This window comes from Mandrillus leucophaeus, unplaced genomic scaffold, assembly GCF_000951045.1.
Source record: "Mandrillus leucophaeus isolate KB7577 unplaced genomic scaffold, Mleu.le_1.0 Scaffold40, whole genome shotgun sequence".
NCBI classification, from domain to species: domain Eukaryota; kingdom Metazoa; phylum Chordata; class Mammalia; order Primates; family Cercopithecidae; genus Mandrillus; species Mandrillus leucophaeus.
The window spans coordinates 8,092,398-8,111,174 of record NW_012104254.1 but is presented as its reverse complement, the minus strand read 5'-3'; the positions used below and the strand labels follow the sequence as shown (position 1 = coordinate 8,111,174).

Here is an 18,777-nt window from a genome sequence, read left to right as displayed (position 1 = left end):
CATTTTAAACACATTTCTCTTTTGTAATAACTAATCTATGGGGTAAAACATTAGGACTTTGTAAGTATACTGCTCTTGAAAACATTTTACTAAATGGTATTAGCATCCATTGATGATCCTTGCCTTAATAATTACATTGGGGATGCCAAATGATGAGTGTTCTGATTCTATATTAGCTGGCATTCTTCTAAGAGACTATTATGTATTATAACAACAAGCATAACTAGCACCTAGATGTTGGTTCCTAAGTACCATTATTCACTAAAATGAACCAGGAATCCTTGGAGAATGTCTGCTCATATTCAACGCAGAAATGGATGAGGTAAGCCAGAAATGTCTTGTGTCTGAAAACCAAAGACTGATAAAAGATCTCTAAAGTGACCATGTGAAGGAGTTTCCACTGGCCAAATTTGGGACAATCTGAATTTCAAAGACAATAATGAATTATAACAACTGAATTAAAAAAAGGAGCTGGTCAGGCACAGAGGCTCATGCCTGTAATCCCAGCATTCTGGGAGGCCAAGGTGGGCAGACTGCTTGAGCCCAGGAGTTAAATGCCAGCCTGGGCAACATAGTGAGACTCATCTCTAAAAAAAATACAAAAAACTTAGCCAGGCATGGTGGCACTTGCCTATTGTCCAAGCTACTCAGGAGGCTTAGGCAAGAGGATCACTTGAGCCTGGGAGGCAGAGGCTGCAGTGAGCCAAGATTGTGTCACCACACTCCAGCCTGGGTGACAGAGTGAGACCCCTCTCTCAAAGAAAAAAAAAAAAAACAAAAAAAAAACACAGCAGCAGCCAGGAGACCACAGCAACACCAGAGAAAGATGGTAAAGATGTACATGAACACAAATTAAGCAAAACTGTTTACATCTTTTAAATCTAGATAAAGAATATGATGGCATTCTTTATACTACATTTTCAACTTATCTATAGGTATAGATTATTTTCAAAGTAAAGAGTAGTAAAAAAAATCTTAAAGGGAAAAAACCCACAGGAATGCAGTTTGAAAGAGCATTTTTGGTGTTACAATGACACTCTACACTCATATACTATACTGAGTATACTGTCATAACACTACAAATAGAATATGTAACTTTAAAACATCAAGAAAAAAAATTCACATTTGTCCAATGGAAAACGCATAAAGTACAAGAAGACGACATTAGGCAACAGATAGCAGAACCGAGTCAGAAAATAATAATTACAAAAAATGTAATAAACAAAACTCACCATTTAAGAGTTGAATGCTCCTATTGTATCAAAAAGCGTATGATGTCTACAAGAAATACATGTATTTATTTTTTTTTTAATGAGACAGGGTCTCACTCTGTCGTCCAAGCTGGAGTGAAGTAGCATGATCTCAGCTCACTGCAGTCTCAACCTCCTGAGCTCAAGTAATCCTCCCAACTCAGCCTCCCAAGAAGATGGGACCACAGGTGCGCACCACCACGCCTGGCTAATGTTTTGAAGAGATAGGGTTTCATCATGTTGCCCAGGCTGGTCTTGAACTCCTGGGCTCAAGTGATCCACCTGCCTTGGCCTCCCAAAGTGCTGGGACTACAGGCATGAGCCACTACTCCCAGCCCCAAGAAACACATTTAAAGAGAGCAAAAATAAAATAGAAAACTATATACCTAAAACAAATATCCAAAAGAAAGCTAAAGTTAACAGTAAGTAGTGTACAGTCATAAAAAGAATAGAACAAGAGATACACATGTAAAAATACTGCCTCAAAATGTATCAAGCAAAAACGAATGGCAAGTAGATATACATGAATCATCAGTTAAATATTTTAACACACCTCCTTCAGAAAAAGATACACCAAGTTGACAATACAAGGAGATGTCTTAAGATCTGAACAAATACAATTAAGAGCTATCAGATATGAAATGTTTCTAAAATGAGGCACATTCAGGGACTGATGTCATACAAACTACTTTCCAACTGTAATGCAACAGATTGAAAATCCATAACAAAAGATAGCTCAAAATATCCTGTATTAATAACCCTTGTGTTAAAAAGGAAACAAAGGTAATTATGAAATATACAGATCTGAACATTAATTAAAATAGCACCTATCAAAACTTACGGAACAGTTACAACAGCAGTTCTTGGAGGGGTAGCATTAATCAAGAAACAAGAAAAGTTAAAATAAACGAGCTGATATTACTTCACACCCACTACACTAAAATGAAAAAGAATCACAACAAAATGTCACGGAGGATGCAGAACAAAGTTTTTATACAGGTACAAACACTTTGGAAATCTGGCAGTTTCTTATCAAGTTAAATATACATCTATCCAGCTAAGTATCTTCCCAAGAGAAATGAAAACATGTTACCAAAACATTTGTACCAAAATGTTTATCGTAATCTTACTTATAACAGGCAAAATGAAAACATCCAAATACCACTCTACTAAATGCATAACTGTGGTATATTCACACAATGGAATTCTATTCATCAACAAAAAGAATTAACTACTAAAACAGCAACAACGTGGATAAATCTCAAAAATACTATGTTAAATAAAGGATGCCAGACACAAAAGAATATACTACATACTTTCATTTACTGTATATGGAATCCAAGTACAGGCAGTGTAGTGACAAAAATTAGATAAGAGCTGGGGGAAAGGGTTTGACAAGAGGGAACTGACTGGAAAGGGGCAGAAGACAACTCTGGAGGGATGGAAGTGTTCTATATTTTGTTTTTTGTATTACTTACACTAAACAATTTCCAAATCTAAGGGCAACATGATGAAACCCTATCTCTTCAAAACATTAGCCAGGCGTGGCGGTGCACACCTGTGGTCCCAGCTTCTTGGGAGGCTGAGTTGGGAGGATTACTTGAGCTCAGGAGGTTGAATACGCAAATGGTTACAATACCTTTATTCCTAATTATCAAAACACTGAAAACAACACAAATGTTCCTCATCTAGAAAACGGACTAAAAAGGCCAGGCGCGATGGCTCATGCCTATAATGCCAGCACTTTGGGGAAGCCAAGGCAGGCGGATTACTTGAGGTCAGGAGTTGAGACCAGCCTGACCAACAGGGTGAACCCTTTCTCTACTAAAAATACAAAAATTAGCTGGGCATGGGGGCACATGCCTGTAATCCCAGCTACTCGGGAGGCTGAGGCACAAGAATCACTTGAACCCGGGAAGTGGAGGTTGCAGTGAGACAAGATTGTGCCACTGCACTCCAGTTGGGCAACAGAGCAAGACTCTGTCTCAAAAAATAAACAGAAAATGGACTACAAAGAAGTGTTTATCTTCATACAGCAGAATACTATTTAGTATTCAAAAGGGTCCAACATCCAACAACATGGATCAATCTCAAATGAAGGCATTATGCTAAGTTAAAAGAAGCCACACTCAAAAAGGTACATATTGCAATATGTACCCATTTATATAACATTTCTTAAAAACCTAAACTAAAAGAACAGAAAACAGATCAGTGGTTGCCAGAGGCAACCTAGAGGATTGACTACAAAGGGGTATGGGAAAATATTTTGGTGAAATAAACTATTTAATATCTTAATTGTGATGGTGGTTATGCAATTATATACATTTGTCAAATCTTACAACAGAACTATACAGTAAAAAAAAGGGTAATTTTACTAATTGATAATTATACCTTAATAAAAACCGTGGGGAGAAAGTTCCATAACCAAACACATAAGAGCTACGTATTTTATTGTATGTTAATTACATCTATATACAAGTAAATAAACTAAACATTCAATTCAATAGCTGGAAGAAGAGCCACAGAAGCAAATCCAAAATAACAAGTAAATTATGAAGGCAGAAATCACTGGGGAAAAGGGAGAAGAAAAAAAGTGAAAAACATTAAAACAAAAATTTGTTTATTTGAAATATTCATTAAACAAAGTTCTGGCAAGAATGAACAGAAAAGGAGAATATGAAGAAAGTAACAAAGGAGGTTTTTAAAAGTATTATAAATATATACTAATAAGTTTAAAAGCTTACATGAAATGAATTAATGAACTAAATATTAAAGAAATTAGGCCGGTTGCGGTGGCTCACGCCTGTAATCCCAGCACTTTGGGAGGCCGAGGCGGGCGGATCACGAGGCCAGGAGATCAAGACCACCCCGGCTAACACGGTGAAACCCCGTCTCTACTAAAAATACAAAAAAAATTAGGCAGGCGTGGTGGCGGGTGCCTGCAGTCCCAGCAACTCGGGAGGCTGAGGCAGGAGAATGGCGTGAACCTGGGAGGTGGAGGTTGCAGTGAGCCCAGATCGTGCCACTGCACTCCAGTCTGGGCGACAGAGCGAGACTCCGTCTCAAAAAAAAAAAAAGAAATTAAAATGACAGTAAAAGATCTCCCTGGCTGAGCACAGTGGCTCACACCTATAATCCCAGCACGTTGAGAGTCCAAGACAGGTGGATCGCTTCAGTCAAGAGTTTGAGATAAGTTTGGATACGTGATAAAACCTGGTCTCTACAAAAAAAAGTCCAGCAACAACAAAAAACTAGCCGAGTGTCGTGGTGCAAGCGCCTGTAGTCCCAGCTACTTGGGAGGCTGAGATGGAGGGACTGTTTGAGCCTGGGAAGCATAAGTTGCAGTGAGCCAAGATCACACCCCTGCACTCCAGCCTGGGTGACAAGTGAGCCCCTGTATTCAAAAAAAAAAAAAAAAAAGTCTCCATTCTAAACAAACTCCAGGCCAAGACAGTTTTACAAGTGTCTACTCATATTCTCATGAACATTTCCTATCATATACAGGATGCCGAAAAAACCAAAAATAATGAAAGGGGCCCAGTTCATTTTGTAAGGCTAATGTGATAGTGAATTATAAACCAGATATGGTAGGGTAATGAAAATGTTCTGTATCTTCAGAGGAATGTAGATTACATAAGTGTATACATTTGTCAAAACTCACTGAACTACATTCTTCCAGTTGGCACATTCATTTCTCTTAAAGCATGTATGTAAAAATCCTAAATAATTAATCATGTATTAAATCCAATAAATGGTGGGGTTTTCTTTGGTTGGTTGGTTGGTTGGTTTTGGTTTATTTTGAGACAGTCTCGCTCTGTGGCCCAGGCTGGAGTGCAGTGGCACGATCTTGGCTCACCGCAACCTCCGCCTGCCGGGTTCAAGCAATTCTCCTGCCTCAGCCTCTCGAGTAGTTGGGCCCCCAGGTGAACACCACCATGCCCAGCTAATTCTTGTATTTTTAGTAGAGACAGGGTTTCACCATATTGGCCAGGTTGGTCTCAAACTCCTGACCTCGTGATCTGCCCACCTCGGCCTCCCAAAGTGCTGGGATTACAGGTGTGAGCCACCACACCTGGCCTGGTAAGTGTTTTTTAAATAGTACATCATATCAAGTATGGTTTATCCCAGAAATGCAAACAAGGTTCAACATTTTAAGAATCTATTAGATTATCATATTAATAATCCAAAGGAGAAAAACCTGAGTCTTTTAATCAACACTGAAAATAGACTTTCCTAAGTTCAAAACTATTTATAATTTTTAAAACAAACAAAATCTCCTTAACTAACCAGGAATAAAAAAGCTCTTCTTTAATTTGGGCATAGTTACATAACTGAAACCTAGAGCAAACATTACGCTTAATGAAGAAACTTCAGACAATTCCTCTTTCAAGGCAAGAACAAGACACAGCATTCAAGGTCATGACCAAGATAAGGAAAAAATACATATTTAAGGTATAAGAGATTAAACTATCATTTTTGGAAGATAATTATTTCTCTTAAATCTACAGAACCAACAAACCATTACAAACAATAAAAGAGAACAACAGCAAAACTGCCAGATACAAGACCAAACTATAAAAATTAAAAGCATCCTAAGCCAGCAATAATCAACTAGAAAATATAATTAAAAACAGATTAACAACAAACTTTAAAGGATCTAATAGCCAAAAATTCCTAAGAAGTCTATGGGGAGAACTGAATAAACAGGGAGACATTTCATGTACTTAAATAGGATAACCTAATCTTACAAAGATGCTAGTAGTCTCTAAAGTAATGTACAAATTGAATGCATTCAAAATTAGAATTACATTCGAATATTTTAAGGAAAAAGACACAAAAAAGCTACAATAGAAGAATTCGCAAATGCTATCAAGAATATAGAGATGCTTAAATTTTATGAAGGACTAAAGATCCATCAAGAACAAAGTCAACCCTAGAAAATGAGTAAACAAGAGATTTTACTCTACCATATAAAAAAGACATACCAAAATATGATAGTATTTTTAACGTGATATTGGAGCACAAGAACACAGACCACTGGGACATCAGAGACATTTCAGAGACAAACCTATATCCTATATATACATGGCAACCACATATACTTTCTTTTTTTCTTTTTTTGAGATGGAGTCTCATTCTCGTCACCCAGGATGGAGTGCAAAGGCGCGATCTCAGCTCACTGCAACCTCCATCTCCTGGGTTCAAGCAATTTTCCTGCCTCAGCCTCCCGAGTAGCTGGAATTACAGGCACCTGCTACCATGCACAGCTAATTTTTTGTATTTTTTAGTAGAGATGGGGTTTCACCATGTTCACCAGGCTAGTCTTGAACTCCTGATCTCGAGTGATCCACCGGCCTCGGCCTCCCAAAGTGCTGGGATTATAGGCATGAGCCACCACACCCGGCCCACATACACTTATCAAATATATGTAAATCATATGTGTTAATTATGTAAGTCATATGTATGATAAAGATGGCATCACAAATCACTAAAAAAAAAAGATGATTTAAGAAGCACTGTGGAGAAAACTTGTTCACTAGATGGAGAAAAATAAAACTGGATCACTACCAATACTATATAAAAGGTGGACCCTAGATGGATTACAGAGCAAGTATGACAGTAAACCTACAAAATTAATAACAGAAACTGTAGAATATCTTTATGGCCCAGGGATGGAGAAGCAGTTTTTAACAATTAGAATACCATCAAGGTCTATGAGATCAATTTTTAGTTTTTGAATTTCTTTTTTGAGCCATTCTAAGTATTTGTAAAGACTGATATTTGAGGACTTTTATTCTTAGGGATCACCCAAAAAACAAAAATTATATTTATTGTTAATAGAATAAAACTCATTCTATCTTGCAAGTATCAGATGTCAAATGGACCCTTTCATAAATCTAAAATATATTATGGAATTTCACAGATCTTATTTTTCCTATATTTTGAATTTATCACATACTAGGAATTACTTCATCATTACTTATTATTTTCATCAATTATTCCCAACTATACTAAAAAACAAAATAAAAAATCAAAGAAAAAAATGAAGAATGATGGTGTATGGTAGGCAGAATAATTTCCCCAATGATACACACGCCCTAAATCCCAGAGCCTGAGACTATATTACCTTAACATGGCAAAAAAAGGACTCTGCAGAAGTGACTAAGGGTAAGGCTTTTGAGTTGGGGAAGATTATCCCAGATTATCCGGGTTGGTCTACTCTAATCACATCAGTACATAAAAGTAGAGACCCAACCATTCCAGACTGTTGTCAGAGATGTGACTTTGGAAGAATGGTCAAGGAGATGGGCTGTTGTTGGCTTTGAAACTGGAGGAATAGCCAAGCCAAAGAACACAGCAGCCTCTAGAAACCAAAAAAGGTGGCCAGGTGCAGTGGCTCATAGCTGTATTCCAACACTTTGGGAGGCCGAGGTGGGCAAATCACCTGAGCCCAGGTATTCAAGACCAGCCTGGGCAACAAGGTGAAACCTCTTCACTACTAAAAATACAAAAATTAGCTGGGCATGGTGGCACATACCTGTAGTGCCAGCTACTGGGGAGGCTAAGGTGGGAGAATCACCTGACCCCGGGAGGCAGAAGGTGCAGTGAGCCGAGATCACCCCACTGCACTCCAGCCTGAGTGACAGAGCCAGACCCTGTCTCAGAGGGGGAAAAAAAAAGAAGAAACTAAAAAAGGCAAGGAAACTGACCCTCCCCTTAAGCCTCCACAAAGGATTACAGACCTATAAACACCTTGATTTTAGCCCATAAAACTAGTAATAGACTTCTAACCTACAAAACTATAGTAAATTTGTGTTGTTTTAAACACCTAAGTTTACTTCGTTTGTTATGGAAACAGAAAAATACAGATTTAATAACCTACAAGGATGGTGCAATAGTAAAATAAATCATCTTTCAATTTTCTTCTTGCCTTCCATTATCTTTCAAGTACTGCATCATCTTTCACCTTGCTTCATCTTTTAAGAATATTTTTGAAACACTAGAATACCATCTTTGTAGTCTAATCTTGGCTTTCACTGACTCCACCAAAGAATTCAAAAATTTTCATTTTCCACCCACGATGGCTAAGAGAAGAAAATGACAGAGGAATACATCTTACAATTATTAGATGAATCAGAAAATAAACACCAACAGTAGCATGTCTAGACTCTGAAGCTGATGGTGGTGATACTATTTGTAAAATCCCAGATAATCAGATAACATAAACCTAGATGAATTTTCTCAAATTCAAGAATCAATGAATTGAACAATATATTTATAAGGAAAAAAAGAAAACGCAATAAGGACTACATCATATAATATTCTGCAACCATATTCTGGACCACCTCATTATGCTCAAAGGACATATCACAGTATTCTTTCATTTTTTATGTTTGTGAGCCAAAATTTACTTGATACAAAGAGGTGTGCAATGTAATTCTTATTAAAATATCTAATAAAGTTGTTTTTCATAATACTTTTATTCCTGTGTCTATAAATTAGTAGTAAAATAACTTATAAATATAAAAATACAAAACGGTCCATTTGACCCAAATGGTTAATGGTGATGTTTATTTTTGTTAAATACCAAGGGTTAGTCAAAACTTCGGAGGTATAAACCGTAAGGCAAAAAATTGGTGAGACTGATTACAACAAATTTAGAAAGTTCAATGTGCTATGAATTCACACAACTCCAGTTCAACAGAGACCATGAACAAAGTAAGAGACATATGACAAAGTGGGAGAAGTTACTTATGATGCATGAAGTCAACAAGAAATCAACATGTAGAATATACATGGAACATGGGAAAATCAGTTCAAAAAAGAAAGTAATATTAATATAAAAACAGACAAAGAATTAAAATAATTTCTAAGACTCCCAACAAGTTAACAAGCATACAAAGAAATACTCAAAATAGGCCGAGCGTGGTGGCTCACACCTGTAAGGCCAGCACTTTGGGAGGCCGAGGTGAGTGGGCATCACCTGAGGTCAGGAGTTCAAGACCAGCCTGGCCAGCATGGTGAAACCCTGTCTCTACTAAAAATTAGCTAGGCGTGGGGGTGGGCACCTGTAATCCCACCTATTTGGGAGGCTGAGGCAGGAGAATCATAATCACTTGAACCTGGGAGGCGGAGGTTGCAGTGAGATGAGATCGTGCCACTGCACTCCAGCCTGGGCGACAGAGTGAGACTCCCTCAAAAAAAAAAGAAAAGAAGAAGAAGAAGAAGAAGAAATTCTCAAAATAATTGATGGTACAAGTAAAACAAAAAGATATTTTATACTTAAATGATGAGGAATGTGGATGGTGTCAAGTGTTTCTGCGATATGGAAATACAGAAATACTCATGCACTCCGCTGAAAATGCAGATTAGTACAACTGTTCTGAACAGCAACCTTCTATTTATCCAATTTTAGTCTACACATACCCTATGATCTAGCAATTGTGCTCTTGGGAATACATTCTACATAAATGGTCACAAAGGTCCGTAAGAGCCCAAGTACATGAAAACTCATCACAGTTTGAGGTAGACAATCTGGGTCTATCACTGAAAGGCTGAACACAAAGATACCGAACCATTTTGGCACCCAGGATCGATTTCGTGGAAGACAATTTTTCAATGAAAAATAGGGGGTGGGGTGGGGTGGGGAATGGTTTAGAGATGAAACTATTCCACCTCAGATCAGGCATTAGATTCTCATAAGGAGTGCACAACCTGGATCCCTCGCATATGCGCAATTCACAATAGAGTTCATGCTTCTATGAGAACCTAACACCACCAAATCTAACAGGAGGTGGAGCTCAGGCAGTACTGCTCACTCTCCTGCCGCTCACCTCCTGCTGTGCGGCCAGGTTCCTAACAGGACTAGCACTGGTCCTCGGCCCAGGGTTGAGGACTCCTGGCCTAAAAGATATACGCTATTAAAGTTTTATGCAGCAATTAGAAACAGTGGATTAGATGTACAGATAGGACCATGGATAATAAGGGCAGGTAGGGTAAGGAAGTACATTGTGGGAGACCGGCAGTACAATCTACCGATCTCCTTTTTATCCCTGAAACATATTATGCTGTATTATAACATAATGCCTAATGCCCCTGAAATATGGTATACTATATTCAAAACAGGTTTATGAACACTGATCTTATTCTATACATTATAAAAGTTACATTTGCTGTTAAGCACATATGTAGGAATCCTTTACATACTATTTTAGACCATTTAATACAAAGAAAGACTGTCAAATAAAGATGAAAATTTTGCTCACTTTAGCTCCAACACTGCAACTGCCCGTACTCCCAGTGCTCCCACTTGCAACTCCAGTAAATCTAGCTTCCAATAACTCTTGCCTTCTTGGATCCAGACTATGAAGCTCATCCATTGCACCTATTAAGAAAAAAAATATACATATGTACACATATATATGTATGTGTGTATACTTTATACTTACACAAATATATATATGTGATTAGTTAAGACGTTAAAAATTTAGGAATGCTACAAGCAGATGAAATTGAGAGACTTTATTTTTAAATGCACACATCAACTTCTCAAAACATCCTACAATGGATTTCCAACACTTTTGGCTGCAACTCACAGAAAGAAATGTATTTTCCATCTAATTCATACACAGTTACAAACATTCATATATTTAAAAGTTTCACAGAATACCTAATCTTACTGCAATGCAGTAGTAAGAGTCCTGTACAACAACTATTTTCTAGTCTATTCCAGTCCATTTAAAAAAGGGTGGGGTGACAGTAGTAAATAGCAATTAAATTGATTTCATAAACCAATAATGGACTATGGGTCCATAGTTTAAAAAATACTACTCTCTTAATGTAACCTCCCTATTCTAAGCATACCCAGAATTGTAACTATATGACATTATCACTTAATTATTTTATGTATATCTTATATAACTACATTTTAAACTATAAAGAACTGTTTTATTACTGTCACAATCCTTAAGATTTTTTGTGTGGTTGAGTTTTAGGTTTCCATCAGGTAAATGAAACACAGACACGTTTATCATACATACAGATGACTGAAGTAACACTTATTATTAAACAACCACCGTGAAAATTAAGGGGAAAAATTTAACACCCTGATGTTACTGTTATTACGCAGACTAAAGCACTCCAAATTCTAGATAAAGTTCAAACAAATTCTTAAAAATTACTTTATCTAAGTCTGCTAATTCTGACAAAAACCCTAGAAGCGACATAAATGAATGGCTCTCAAAGAGAGCAGGTAAGGATATTGCCAGAATCCGGAATGACTTGGGGAACATTTTTGAACTATACTAGCCCCCTTCCACACATCCTGACATTCCTCTCCTAAAGGTTAACAACTATTCCTATAGATCTTATCTTTTGAAATTGCCTTTCTTACTTTTTATCCTCACCTGGACAAAGGACTAGATGGATGGTGGCCACTCTTTCATGCTTATTTGGATCCCTGTACCTGAAAATATACCTTCCCCTGTCTACTTCCTCTAGCTCAAAAAAAGAAGTAAATCCCTCTAAAAAGCTAAAGCCTTTAACACTTGCTTTTGACCTCATTCCTTCTTGACATCTAAGAAATCTTGTATTCACAAGTACCCTACCTCTCTGGCATCTGCTCACTCCTTGTCTCCTTCTGCCCTCGCTTATGTCTTTTTAGAAATCTACCATAGCTTCAATTTTATTGTGCTATCATTTAATTCTTCCCTTAAACTGGTTTATAACCACATCATCCTTAGTATCATCAATGCTTCCATTTTTTCTCTTCTTGCTATTACATCAGAAACTGTATATTATTCCTTTATTGAGAGGAAAAACCAAAGCAAAAACATAAACAGTTCTAGTTTTCATAATTCAGCTACACCTGTTCCCCTCATCACCTTCTTGTTCTCTCTTAACTGCAAATATTCCCCATGGCCTTCTGTTTTCTTTTCAGACCTCCTTTGGCTTCAAACATGATTCTCAAATCAAACACCTATTATATGCCAGGTCTGTCAAGTCTTAAGCTTGGCACTGAAACTTACAATCTACTGAAGTTTTGCTTTATAAAAAACTATCAATCCTTCCCTGGCACAGGACTATTTTGAAAACATTAAATCACATTTAAAAAATAAGAACATGGTACTGGCATAAAGACAGACATACATACATACATAGATCAATGGGATAAAACAGAGAGACCAGAAAACAAACCCTCACGTGAAATGATTTTCAGTAAGAACACCAACACCATTCAGTGGGGAAAGATCAGTTTTTTCAACAAATGGTGCAGGGAAAACTGGATATCCACAAGCAAACAAACTGAGTTGGATCCTTACTTTAACCATATACAAAAATTAACTCAAAATGGATCAAATGCCTGAATATAAGACCTAAAACTTTCTAACTCTTAGAAGAAAACATATGGAGAAAGTTTCGTGGCATTCAATTTAGCACTGGTTTCTTTCATCTAGCACCAAAAGCACAGGCAACTAAAGAAAAAATAGGGCCAACTGCAGAGGCTCATGCCTGAAATCCCAGCATTTTGGGAGGCCAAGGCCAGCAGATCACTTGAGGTCAGCAGTTCAAGACCAGCCTGGCCAACATGGTGAAACCCCGTCTCTATTAAAAATACAAAAAAATTAGCCGAGCATGGTGGTGTGTGCCTGTAATCTCAGTTACTCAGGAGGCTGAGGCAAGACTCACTTGAACCTGGGAGGCAAAGGCTGCAGCGAACCAAGGTCGCACCACTGCACTCCAGCCTGGGTGACAGGGAGGGAGGGAGGGAGGAAGGAAGGAATAAAAATGGGTAAGTTGGACTTAATCAAAATTTAAAACTTTTGCACCTAAAAGGCATAATCAACAGAGTGAGATAGCAACCCACAGAATGGAAATCTGAAAATTACGTATCTGACAAAGGATTGATACCCAGAATATATAAAGAACTTCTACAACTCAGTAACAAAAAACCCAACCAAAAAATGGACAAAAGACTGGAATAGAAATTTTTCCAAAGAAGGTGTGCAAACGACCAATAAGCAGATGAAAAGATGGTCAACATTAATCATGAGGGAAATGCCAATCAAAATCACAGTGAGATACCACTTCATAACCATTAGGATGGCTGTTATCAAAAACTAAAACCCAAATATACAAGTGCTAGTGAGGATGTGGAGAAATTGGAATCCTTGTGCATTGCTGCTGAGAACATAAAATGGTGCAGCCACTGTGCAAAACAGTATAGCAGTTCCTCAAAAAATGAAATACTGAATTACCATATGATCCGGCAATTTCACTTCTGAGTATATAACCAATACAAGCAAAAGCAATGGCTAAAACAGGTATTTGTACAAACATGTTTACAGCAGCACTATTCACATTAGCCTAAAGGTAGAAGCAATCCAAGTGGCTATCAACAGATGAATGGATAAACAAAATGTGGTATCTACATACAATGGAATATTATTCAGCCGGAAAAATGAAGAAAATGTGGGGGCATGCTACAACAGGAGAACTCTGAAGATACTATGCTAAGTAAAATAAGTCAGTCACAAAAGGTGGTTGCCAGGGGCTAGTGGGTGTGGTGGAATGGGAAGTTAGTATTTAATGGGTACAGAGTTTCAGCTGGGGAAGACGGAAAATTTCTACAGATGAAGAGTGGTGATGGTAGCACAACAATGTGAATGTACTTAATACCACTGAACTTTACATTTAAAAATAGTTAACATGGTAAATTTTACATTTTGCCACAATTTTAAAAAAATAATAATTACAGGCTAGCACTTTGGGAGGCCAAGGCAAGAGAATCACTTGAGTCCAGGAGTTCAAGATCAGCCTGCGCAACATGGCAAAACCCCATCTCTACAAAAATACAAAAATTAGCTGGGTGTGGCAGTGCGCATCTGTAGTTCTAGGTACTAAGGAGCTGAGGTGGGAGGACTGCTTGAGCCAAGGAGGTCGAGGCTGCAGTGAGCCACGATTGCGCCACTGCACTCCAGGCTGGGGGACACAGCAAGAATCTGTCTCAAATAATAATTACAAGTTCTTAATTCAGTAAATTGGACTTCGTCAAAAATTTAAAATGGTGCTAGTTCAAAAGAACATGGTTACAAAATGAAAAGGCAAACAACAGATTGGAAGAAAATATGTATAAAGTATGTATGTGCTATATACTATGCCTACTCTTTGACTTGATAACTGGTTGATGGCACACTGAAATTTACCATGGAAGATGAGGGCATCAGGCCCTGCTTTTGATCTGGATCAGTAAATAATAATATATTTTGTTTCCTATTGTTTTTCTCAGATGTATAGCTTCCTCTAGGACCTCAACCCTCTTCCATGAAGTCTTACAGGAAATTATGCACCCAAGCATCAATGGGTTTCTAACCAAAAACTCTTAAAAGCACAATCTTTCCTTAATTCTTAACATCTTCTAATTAGTTTTTTCTTGTTTTTTTTTTTTCTTTTTCTTTTTTAGATGGAGTCTCACTCTGTCACCAGGCTGGAGTGTAGTGGCGCGATCTCGGCTCACTGCAACCTCCGCCCCCTGGGTTCAAACGATTCTCCTGCCTCAGCCCCCTGAGGTGCGCACCACCATGCCCAGCTAATTTTTGTATTTTCAGTAAAGACGAGGTTTCACCATGTTGGCCAGGATGCACCATGTTGACCAGAATGGTCTCGATCTCTTGACCTCGTGATCTGCCCACCTCAGCCTCCCAAAGTGCTGGGATTACAGGCGTGAGCCCTAATAAGATATTTTAAAGAGGCAATATACGCAAGAGCCCCTGGTGTAATTCCTGGCACGTAATAGGTGCTCAGCAAATGCTAATCCTAAACAGTAGAGCTTTGCTACTCAAACTACAGTGCATGAGCCAGCAGCAACTGTATCATCAAGATGCTTATAAGAAATGCAAAATCATGGGTTCCTCCAGAAACCAACCAAACCAGAATCTGCATCTTAACAAGATCCCCAGTAATTACTACAAATATTCATGTTTCAGAAGTACTTCTGTAGAACACGGATCTGTAACTTTTTCTGTAAAGGGCCCAGTCAACAAATATTTTAGTCTTTGCAGGCCAATAGGCAAAATCATATAGATACTTACATAACAAGACAGAAACATTTTTTTTTTTTTTAAGACACTCTGTCACCCAGGCTGGATACAGAAACAATTTCTACAAACTTTTTATTGACAAAATTCAAGATACAATAATGAGTATAATATTTTATAATAGGCCAGGTGCAGTGGCTCACATCTATAATCCCAGCACGTTGGGAGGCTGAGGGTGGATCACTTGAGGTCAGGAGTTCAAGACCAGCCTGGCCAACATGGTGAAAACCCATCTCTACTAAAAATACAAAAATTAGCCAGGCGTGGTGGTGGGTGCCTGTAATCCTAGTTATTTAGGAGGCTGAGGCACAAGAATCACTTGAACCCGGGAGGTAGAGGTTTCAGTGAGCCGAGATCACACAACTTCACTCCAGCCTGGGTGACAAGAGAAGACCATGTATGACAAAATAAATAAATAAATACACACACACACACACACACAAAATTTTTTTTTTTAAATAGAAGTCTGCTAAGAAAAGAAGGAAATTCTTTTTGAGAAGACAGCACCTCAACAAATAACCTCACTTAATTGGAGTTTCCTATCATCAAAATCTATTACAAATACTCATCTGTTAAATTTTGTTTTGAGACGGAGTCTTGCTCTGTTGCCCAGCCTGGAGTGCAGTGGCACGATCTAGGCTCACTGCAACCTCCGCCTCCCGGGTTGAAGAGATTCGCCCACCTCAGCCTCCCAAGTTGCTGGGATTACAGACACATGCCACTACACCTGGCTAATTTTCGTATTTTTTTTTTTTAGTAGAAACGGGGTTTCAACATGTTGGCCAGGCTGTTTTTGAACTCCTAATCTCAAGTGATCAGCCCACCTGTGCCTTCTAAAGTGCTGGGATTACAAGCATGAGCCACGACGGCTGGCCTCATCTGTTAATATTGATCTGTAGGCTAAACGCAGTGGTTCACATCTGTAATCACAACACTTTGGGAAGCCAAGACAGGTGGATTGTTTGAGCCCAAGAGTTCAAGACCAGCCTGGGCAACATAGGGAGACCCTGTCTCTACAAAAATAAAAAAATAAAATAAAACCTAAGGTGTGGTGGTATGTACCTATGGTCCCAGCTACTCAGAAGGCTGAGGTAGGAGGAGCACTTGGGCCTGGGACTTACAGGTTTGCAGTGAGTCATGATTGTGCCACTGTACTCCAGCCTGGGTGCAGAATGAGAGCACTTTTTCTTTTTTAAAAAAAAAAAAAATGGCCAGGCGCGGTGGCTCAAGCCTGTAATCCCAGCACTTTGGGAGGCCGAGACGGGCGGATCACTAGGTCAGGAGATCGAGACCATCCTGGCTAACACGGTGAAACCCCATCTCTACTAAAAAATACAAAAAACTAGCCGGGCGAGGTGGCAGGCACCTATAGTCCCAGCTACTCGGGGGCCTGGCCAGGAGAATGGCGTGAACCCAGGAGGCGGGGCTTGCAGTGAGCTGAGATCCGGCCACTGCACTCCAGCCTGGGGGAGAGAGCCAGACTCCATCTCAAAAAAAAAAAAAAAAAAATTGATCTGTAATGCGATTGTATGTATTTGTCTTTGAAAATGTCTTTTAACAGAAACAGATATTGCCAAATATTGATATTAACCCACAATCATGATTTTAATTGAGCATATTCATTACCGGGAAGGCAGTTATCTATTGGTTCTTCATCTGATATTTGCTTTTCAGTATGTCATCACAGTGCTGATTAACTACTTCCAACTGAAGGTTAGGTAGAAAGTTTCTCCACTGCAAAATTAAACAAATTTTTGAAATACGAAACTTTCTGTGCATTTGTGTCAACTTCTGAAAAATGCTGTGGGAACTATAGTTTGAGACTAGAAAATGTGTCCACTCATATTCATGTGGGAATGACGATCTAACTTCTTTGACGGCTTGAGAAGTATATAAAGCAGCCTGAAATTATTTGGGATTTGAGTATCAGTTGCCACTGAAATGACTTTACCACAGTCTTTCACATATAAGCACTATTTTGCCTTCAAATTTTAGGTTAAATTCATTTTAAAAACATTACCCAATCTTCAGAAAAAGCTGATTTCCAAAGTTAATTAGTATTTAATAGCATTTGAGGGCAGTTCTCTTTGTTCAAAAAAATTTCAATCTCAGCCTTTAGCTCAAACAATTGTGAAAAAAATACTTTACCACTTCTAAGCCAGTCAGGATATTCGTCCTCTAACAAAAATTCATGCAGCTGATGCTAGTTAAGTCCAAAAGAGCAAACTGACTTCACAGTTGACAATACTGATTCAGTAACACACATGGATAGATGGAAATATTTTCTGCAAAGTATCTGCCAATGAATAACAACGAATAACCATCAACTATGAACTCCTCAGTTTTACAAGCTTTGTAAATTAGTCCAACTAAGCCTTTCTCTGATCCGTATGTATTTTATCACCATCAGTTGCAGCACATCCTAGCAGATTCCACTTCAGATTGTACTTAGTGTTTTCTCAGCTTTGAAAATATTCTTGCCTGTAGTTGTTCTGCACAGACTATTCAGAGGCCAACTTTTCTGCCACTTCAAACTTGGCACTGACTCCTTGAATAGAGAACAACTGAATTGTATCAATAACATCTGCCGGCTCATCAAGAGCCAAGAAAAACCACTCCAAATCATTTGCCTTGTTTTTTAATTGACTAGTGATGTTGCTTCAAATGTCCTCAACTCTTAAATCAACTGTTCTTGCCAAAAAGCTAACAGCCTAAAACAAGTTTATTTTCTATGGATGTAATTTTTTTGACTGCTTCAATAAAATACAATTTAATTAACTCAACATCAGTAAATGGCTTTCCTTGCTTGGCAAACAAGCCACTTGGAAACTTATTTTCACTTTTATGAAGAAATTATGCTGTGATGAGATACTCCATTTTTAAGTTTTGTAATTTTTCTATTGCTTTTCTGAGAGTTGGACATAGTGTAGTATACGATTAAGGTATACTGTATTCTTCTATTGCAGCTCTAGTGTCATTTCATAATAAGAGCAATGTTTTGCTATTAAATTCAGTAACAAAATAACCCACACTCCAGTGTGCCTTAAAAGCATGCCACTCAAAGTCTATATTTTTCTTTTCTTTCCTTGTTTTGACAAGATGGATACACAGTGGTAATAAATAAATAAATAAAATTAAAAATTCCAATCTGGTCACAGACGTGGCACTCAAAACACTGTCAAGTGATCATGGCAGCACTGAAATTTGTGGTACACCAAACAGTAGCTTGAAGTAATGAGAACGCCATATACAGTTTCTGTCAAAACTCCTCAGCTCTGTCATTATAAAGTAAAACCAGCTGTGTTCCAGTAACACTTTATTTAAATGAATAGACAATGAAATTCAAATTTCACATGTCACAAAGAATTACTTATTTTTTATTTCAATAGGTTTTGGGGGAACAAGTAGTGACTGGTTACATGAATAAGTTC

General features: G+C 38.1%; 1 protein-coding gene across 1 annotated transcript in view; it reads right to left on the bottom strand.

The window, feature by feature from the left end:
* TLK1 (tousled-like kinase 1) overlaps positions 1–18,777 on the bottom strand; it is a 170,758-nt gene that overhangs the window by 112,659 nt on the left and 39,322 nt on the right. Inside the window, exon 2 of the mRNA XM_011991939.1 lies at positions 10,517–10,635. Coding sequence (XP_011847329.1) covers positions 10,517–10,635 — 119 coding nt within the window. The remainder of the gene's footprint in view (positions 1–10,516; positions 10,636–18,777) is intronic.